This window comes from Scyliorhinus torazame, chromosome 11 (assembly GCF_047496885.1).
Source record: "Scyliorhinus torazame isolate Kashiwa2021f chromosome 11, sScyTor2.1, whole genome shotgun sequence".
Taxonomy (NCBI): domain Eukaryota; kingdom Metazoa; phylum Chordata; class Chondrichthyes; order Carcharhiniformes; family Scyliorhinidae; genus Scyliorhinus; species Scyliorhinus torazame.
In genome coordinates, this window is record NC_092717.1 from 142,573,573 (window position 1) to 142,582,065 (window position 8,493).

General features: G+C 42.1%; 1 protein-coding gene across 1 annotated transcript in view; it reads right to left on the reverse strand.

Annotated features, from left to right (window-relative positions):
* LOC140385560 (putative Polycomb group protein ASXL3) overlaps nucleotides 1-6,460 on the reverse strand; it is a 318,815-nt gene extending 312,355 nt beyond the window's left edge. Inside the window, exons 1-2 of the mRNA XM_072467838.1 lie at nucleotides 6,356-6,460; nucleotides 4,653-4,764 (exon numbers count right to left, since the gene is read on the reverse strand). Of these exons, the coding sequence (XP_072323939.1) occupies nucleotides 4,653-4,764; nucleotides 6,356-6,433 (190 nt within the window). The 5' untranslated portion in view covers nucleotides 6,434-6,460. The remainder of the gene's footprint in view (nucleotides 1-4,652; nucleotides 4,765-6,355) is intronic.
* Nucleotides 6,461-8,493: the final 2,033 nt, after the last annotated feature.

The window sequence follows — 8,493 nt, forward strand, 5'->3', positions numbered from 1 at the left end:
TTTTACTTCTGATCCCACAGATCTAATTTTGTGTAATAGCATCTTATGTGCCACATTAACAAATGGAAAACTAGCAATATAATAATCACTCAAGTGATTCACTTTGTGCAGTCAAGAGTTTTCCCTTGTACACCTATTATTACTTCTACCTGGTCCAATCCTGTGCCTTCAGCAGCACTAGAGGCATGCTACCTGTTTCCCTGCTCTAACATGAGATGCCTGGAGCTGTTAGTGCGTCACCAAAGACTGTCCCATCTGCATCTGTGCAGAGAAATGTACAGTAAACAATACAGGACACAGAGTATGTGACTCTATTGGTGGATGAAGGACTAAGGCCATGAATTGGGGCAGCTTGAGAAAAGTTCCATTAGCCCTTTCTCCATCTTCCTTCTCAGAGCACAGCTGCACTTCACTGCTAACCATAAATGGGAGAGTGTTTGACTGCATGTAAGGGTGGCATTCAGCCACCAAGGAAATGCTTTGATTGATGGTGTTCAAACTTACAATCAGAGTGTGCAGGCCATTGGTGTGGGCCAGTATGTGCTTGGTGATCTGTCACATCCAATTCTCCATGAGGTTGGCTGTTCTTCCAATGCAGATTATAATTAGCACCATGGTACTAATGTTAAAGATGGATTCCTCCATTTTCTGTGCAAGGGTGTTCACTGCCTCTGGAAATTCAACAGACACACACAAATTTCCTGTTGCTTCTCCAGAAGAACCTGTTTAGTGGATGATGCCCCACTCCAAAATCTGCAACTAGCTGAGCAGAGTTTGAACTGTTCTGCACCTCCACCAGAGATCCTGCTCGAATTTTCTAGCCTCTATGACCTGTTCCTGCTCATATGTGATAAGCACCTCACCATGAGCCACCCCACCTATCTTAGAGGCTGGTCCCACCAAGGTGTGTGTATCTGCACTGGTGGAGGTTGCATAAGATTTATGTGACAGTGCATTGCTGGTTCCCCTCTGAGGAATCCTCGGGCTCCTCTCCCATCTCCTCTGTAAATATCGTCAATGCACCTGTGGGAAGATAAATGACACCATTTGATGAAATAGGATTCCAAGTCAACACCATGCAGGTCATTATATTTAATGTATTGGTGACATTTAAGTGCCAAGTAGCAGTCTGATATGTAATGCTGTCACTAGATCTTTGGGCAATCCCACCTCTCCATTGGTAATGGCCTTTATTGCTGCCACTCTGTCAATTTCCCGAGTTGTCTCCTCCATTGAGGTCGGGATGGTCATGGCTGCAGATTCACACCTAGTTCTCTGTTTTTCCAAGGAGTTATGGCCTCTCTTCTTCTGCATTGAGAAAAGGCAGAAAGGACAAGGAGTTAACAAGGAGATCGCTGAGTATGAACATTTGAGGAGGGTAACTGTGAGAGATGCGAGTGAGACAGCAACATTTGAGAGTGAGTGTGAATGTTGTCTGCTGAGATGGAGATTTGAGGAGGAGGCTGGAGTGAATGGAATGTGTCTGACAGCAAGGTGTGCCAGTCAGAGGAGTACTGTGCAGGAGAATGCTGGGAAGGTGATGGAGTGATGGCTGTCAGCTGAGAGGTGTAGGTCACTCACCTTTCTGGACATCATGAGATCATTAAACCGTTTCCGGCACTGGATCCAGGACCTGGCATCATTCGCCAGCCACTGAAACCCCCCACAACATGAAGCCCCGTCTGCTTGCTGAGGCTGGCTGATCGCCTCTTGCTGTCCTTAGGAATGAGAACTACACATCGTGCTCTTACTGCAGCAATCATCAACTCCAGGGATGAGTCTGTGAACTGGGAGGATGGGGAAGCAGGCTTTCCACATATTCCATCCACACTGCAGCTATTTCCTCCCTCGCTCTGGATACCCTTTCTCTCATCGCTGCTGTTGTGTGTCCTGCCAGAGTCCCTTGCAATAGAGATCCCTCATTGTAGGTTAAGGCAAGACATCCCACCTACCCTCCCAAATTGATTGGGGAAGCAGGATGATCATTGCATTGCTGTGGGAAAAGGCAGCCACAAGGCAGGCTGTTAGTTGTGTTCCCAACACTAAAATGATTCCACCATTCTGGCAGTAAGTGGAGAAGATTCCATCAGTATTTTATCAAACTGACATACCTCATTTAATATTCATTGTCATTCACACTTTGGCAATTTATTTTTGTTCTCAATTTCCAGTCTAAATCCCGGTGGCTTCGAGTCTAATACACTTTCATGATGTAGGGATTTAGGCAGGAACAACAGCGGATGGTGCAGAATAGTTCAAGCTCTGCTCATCTAAACACAGATTTTCACAATGGATTTATCAAAAGCCTTTTACATTATGTCATAAGGCTTCCCACCATCCACTTGATTTCCTCAAAGAATCTGAGGAGTTTTACAAAGTATGATCTTCTACTTCTGAATCCATGTTAGATACCATTTACAATGCTATTATTACATCAATACTCTAGTTTACTCCTGATAAACAAATCATTTATTTTACATGGAATGGGGGTGAGACTACTGGGTCTGCAGTTCCTTGTGCTGATTAGTAGCAGCACATCCCTGATACTTCCTGTTAGCAAAAGTATACAGAACGTGATAACACAGAGACAGGAAGAGATTAGGAGAGGATCTATATATGGGAAACTGGGAAGTAAGGGTTTCCCACATGTTCTGCTAAATGTAAAATCCTGGCCTGTTTTCAGTTATTTCAAAGGGTTTCCCACCCGACAGCCAGTCAAAATGTCAGGCTGCCAGCCTGTCTGTAAGACTCAAGAACACCTAAGGAGTGGGTGGCAGGTATGTCTAACATTGTGGCGGAGGCGGGGTGGACCAATTGGACGTTGTGGGGATTGGGGGCCAGCCATCTTCAGTCGGAGGCCAGGGGTGGGCGTGGGAACGGGGCTGTTGGCTGGAGAATTAAACATTGCTGTGTTTTTAAAAGATAGGTTTGCTGGGCTGGCAGCTTCATGGATATTTCCCTTCTTCCCTCCTTGATCTGCCAGGTTTCTCAACTCATGGGTTAAAAATAAAGCATTCGTTAAAATGAAGGCATACAACTTATTAAAATATTTTACTGACCAACGCACCACGTAAGATTAAATTGGTTGTCTGCTTGACCCATCTCCATTAAACCTGAAATGGGCAGCTTGAAGATGGATTGAGGTCTGCTCTCTGTTTTTTGATCCTTTGATTCCTCACCATTGTCTCCATATGGTATACTGGTGGAGTACATCACCACAATCTCCATGGTATACTGTTTTTCTATACTTCAGGAAGAATAAGAAAGCAGTATACTTTTTAAATGAAGAGAGACTGTAAAATCCAGTGGTACCTAGAGATATGTCTGGGTATCTGGTCCATGAATCACAATGTAGGTACAGATTTAGACAGCAAACGGAATGTTGGTGTTTATTGCAAGGGAAATGGAATATAAAAGTAGGGATGTTTTAATGCAGCTATATGGGGCCTTGGTGAGGCCACATCTGGAATACTGTGTACTGTTTTGGTCTCCTCATTTGAAAAAAATATATAATTACATTAGAAGCTACTCAGAGAAGGGTCATTTGACTTATTCCTGGGATGAAAGTTTTACCTTATGATGAAAGATTGAACAGCTTGAGCCTGTACCATTGGAGTTTATTAGAATCAAAGGTGATCTTATTGAAACATAGAAGATCGGGGAATCTAGAACTAAGGGACATAGTTTTAGAACATGAGGTCTTGGTTTCAAGACGGAAATAAGGAGAATTTCTTTTCTCTCGGAGGATTGTTAGTATGTGGAATTCTCTTTCTCAGAAAACAATGTATGCTGGGTCATTGAATACATTCAAGGTGAGTTAAATAGATCTTTGATAGATAAGGGAGTCAAGGGTTTGTTTTGGGTGACAGACAGCAAAGTGCAGTTGAGACCACTACCAAATCAGCCATGATTCTATTAAATGGTACAGCAGGCTTGAAGGACTGAATAGCTTATTCCTGCTCCTGAGTCTTATGTTCCGATGTTACACTTTTAAAATCCTTCTCTTTCACCAAGCTTTCAATCACCAGTCCTCATCCCTCTCTTCAATCTGGCATCTGTTTTCTTTACATCCATTTGTGAAGTGCCTTGGGATATATTTTAGATTAAAAGTGCTGTATACTGTAAATGAAAGTTGCAATTGAAAGAAAAACTATCACAGCTCTTACAGTTCAATCAATCAATCAATAAACCCCACAGCTTTCTTTATTAGTCCTGTAAGCTCAGCAAAAACATTGAAAAATAGCTCCAGACTAATATAATAAAACCCACCACACCCGGTGTAAATGTGAAGATATTGTAAAATGGTACTATAATATAAATTATGTAAAAACTATTTTGCAAAATTTAGATTAGTAAAAGGACGATCAAAATAAAACATTCATTTTGTAATTCTGAAATCCATGGAACAGAGTACTTACTGCCTGCAATGGCAAATCTACTAAATGACACAAAACACATTTACCGTTCACTCACAGAACATGTTGCTAGGTGCAGTCCACAGGAGTATTTAACAGCATGGTGCTTATGCTACATAAAGCTGCTATGAGTTATTCATTGTTTCTAAACTGAATATAACAAATGTCAAACGCCTACCATCGCAATTTGCAAACTACCACAGCATCTTATTTAAAATTACTGAAAACTCCACATACCTCCATTTTCCTCTCCATTACTGTTGTTTGTCTCAGCCATTTCACAGCTGTCTAAATCTGATTCGCCCTCCAAATCAATGACCCCCTCTGCCGACATTACCAATTCATCTTTCTGTGGATAACAAAACCAGCTAAGTTAGTGGTTCCGTATCTTTTCTACAAGAGCATTTTAATGTAAAATAGTGCAACAATCATGTTCCATTTGAACGGTAGGCAGCTTGTCAACCTTAAACCTTGATGTACATCTTGTCGAGGCTTGCTCTGCATACAAAACATGTGGGTTATTTGTGGCATATATCCCTTGTATATTGAGGAATATACTGAACTGTGATACTATAAGTTTACTCGTTTTAACTCACAAGTATAACTTTTAGCTTTAATTCCAGCCAGTGACATCAATGTCCAGACAGCAGAAGAGAAATATAAATCTTTCAGTGTTCATGAGGCTGCATATTTCCTGAATCTGAACTATTTCAATGGTTATACAAATAACAATCCATTCCATGTTTTAGATAAAAGTTATTACATTTGACAATAAATATTTTAAATTCAAAAATTCATTTTCAACAGTGAAACAGCTTTAGTATGTGTATTATTTTTCAGAGTAATTGCTATGATTGTAGTAACTGGGGAATTTAGATGGATACAGGGAGAGTGCTGCTATTTGGGCCACCATCCTCAGTTTCAGACACACAGGGGAATCAGTATTTGGCTTATTTACTGTTTAAGCCGTTCTTTTGCATTTCTAGCCAATTGCAGTACAATGCCAGTTTGCTTCAATTGGTAGCATTCTTGCTTCTGAATCAATGCGGTTCAAGCCGCAAGCGAGGACTTGAGCACATAAATTATGTTGACACTCTGGTTTAGTACATTTTCTTTCTAACTGGCATGCCTTGGGACATTTACAATGTTAAAAAGGCTGTGCAAGTTGTTCATGAGTGCGGCATTATTAGAATCACTGCACTTCTGATGCGATTCTCAACTCTGCCTGTTTGTTTAGCTGGATATTATAAATCTAGAAGAGCAGAGAGATCTCCTGGTGTACTGACCAATCACTAGGAACCGATTAACTACTCCTTTTTCTCATTGTCCTGCAGAATATGTCTATTGCGTTTGCCTGTATAACAACAGTCACTGAACTTCAAAGCAATATACTGGATTGGAAGCATTTTGATATGCGTCTGACAGAAGTTGAATTAAGTAAATGCAAGTCTTTCTTCTAAAAATGACTGACTGGGCTCAAAAGTTCACTATTTCTGCTGCTACCTGTATGATTGCTTAATTGATACACAATTGCGTGTATAGTGAGAACATCCCCAATCGGGCTGACCTCAAGATTGAATATGTAAAGTTCAGAAAATCATAATGTTGTATCTTCGTATGGAATGAAAGAATTTAGGGCTAATTACTTGTCAATCAAAAACATTAAGCAATCGTAATTATAGTTGATTTTGAAGACATACCAACAACATGATGGATGTAGCAGCTTTAAAAATCACCTCAGAGTGAAAGGAATAAAGTCTCCACCAACATATGTAATTGTCTTTGCTGGTATCAAAACTAAAATCAATATGTTTTTTTGTCTCCAGTGAAACATTCATACATGAGTTTTTACCATTTTTTATAGAAAGACATACAAGCCAACATATTTCCTGGTTCCTAGTAATATTAAAACATTAGAAATGTAAAAGTGTAACACTTACTTTAAGAGCATAAAGACCCATCTTTCCTGGAATTCGACAGAAAGCTCCATCTTCCACACGAGCATTGGTATGTAGCATGGCATTAAGACAAGCCAGAGGAGAGGTTCCACTGATTTGAGAAAGATGCATAAATAAATGTGGGAATGTTTCTCACACAATATTCACTTTCCACTTGGACTTTGTGCAAATGCCTCCAACCTTGACCAGCATTAACATTACAATAGCAGACTTGAAGAGCAAATTTTAATCTTGGCCATTTGTGAAATCAACCAAAAGGAAAATAAAACCAAATGAAATCACAATCCAAGTTGTCAGTCTAAAATATACCCAGTCATTGAAGACTAAAGACAAAACAAAATGTTCATGTTAACACACACAGCAGAAATCCAAGAAACCGACCTTGTGTTCTAAAATGCCAGAATGATCAAAGAAGGGGAGAGCTCAAGAGTATCAGTATTCAATGAAATAAAGGAAAATGCATTAGAATGACCTGGAAGTGGGGGGTTGGGAGACACTGCAAACACAAATTCTTTGCTTTCTCTTTTCCTCTTAGAAGTAGCACAGCCTGATGCTGCCTACATAACTCGTTTACATAATGTGTAAACTTTTTTGGTTTTGTATTCATCCCACTCTGACATATGCACAGCACATTTCATACAATGCATTGCTATTTAAATTACAAAATCACAAATACTTCTTATCACTTCAGTTTAACTATGAGATAAAATGTGAATAGTTGAAATCATGGAAAAATATGAGGTGAAATCTAACCACCGTGTTGCACTCAGTTTGGATCTGGGAGTGCCAATTAAATAGCGGAAATGGCCAAAATTGAGATCAGCGGCAAGCGCAAATCAGTTTGCTATCTAACCGGCCCGCTCCCGATGGCAAGTTCTGGATCTCGCCCAAATATGGCAAGCATATCAGCAACCCCAATTAGCACCAATTTCCATCTCATTACCAAGACTGAAGTCGAATGTCACAGCCTCCCAGCAAGAAATCACGCGGGAGATGGCTGCTGAGGGGATCAGAGTAGGGCACTGGAGCTGCTGTCCTAGTGTTCGGGGGTGGGGGAGGGGTACCCGGGGGGTTGGGCTTGGTCAGGGGCTGATGCGTACCAGTTTGGGGGTGAGGGTGAGGGTGTGAGAGGGTTATCAGCCTTGAGACCTTCAAGCCATCTTTAAATATTGTGGATACCTATATCAGTGGCAACTACAGATGCGGCCTGTCTATCGGACAAAACACTTCCAGGACTGAGCCCTATTCTTGGTTATATGCTGATGGTCACTTTAACTCCCTTTGACTGTGGCAGGCTCTAGCTGCACAGCTGAAGGCTATCGCTAATAAGGAATTGGCCCGAGAGCACTTCACACCTCATTGTCATTCTCATTCACACACACATTCTCATGGGTACATGTACCATCTCTTGGACGATGCTTATTGCATCGCATTTCAATCAAACCTTGAAGCCTGAACACTTTGCCTGATCTCTAGAAGCGTCAGCACCACAGTGGCAACAGCCAACAATCAAACCCTCAATAGCTGGGCTTCAGCAGTGGGGATATCATGAAGGGTGATTGTGTGGTTCAGGGGACGGCACTTGAGCACGGCCTCCATAATGTTCCCGGCAGGGGACTGGGGTCTGGGGACTCCTGCTGTGGCCAGGTGTGAGTGTGCAGAGCAATCTTTTCCAGCACAACTGGCTCAGTGGATGGCACACTGAGGGAAGGCGGGACATGTAAGGGTGAGATAGGCATGGGGGATTTGTGGGTCCCGGGTAAAAGCCCTAACTGATTGTCAGTCTCACTCCTTCTCCAATTCCTTACAGAAAACAGAATCCCTCAGAGGATGCCTTCGCTGTGTTGGTGGCAGCCCAGGCGGCCAGACACCGGAGAAGGCAGCAGCGTCGACGCAAGCTGGAGGCGGAACCAGAGGGAGATGCCGGCAATGGTCCAAGGTGTACAGGCATCGTTGGTTTTTTGAAGAGATGACAGACAGAATGTGCCACAGCATACTCTGCCTCAATGAACATGGCACCAGGTGGAGGAGGAAGACACCTGCTCCCAGTAGCTGAGAAGGTCACCACAGCCCTGAACGTTTATGCCACCGATTCGTTCCAGGGCTCAAACAGGGACTTG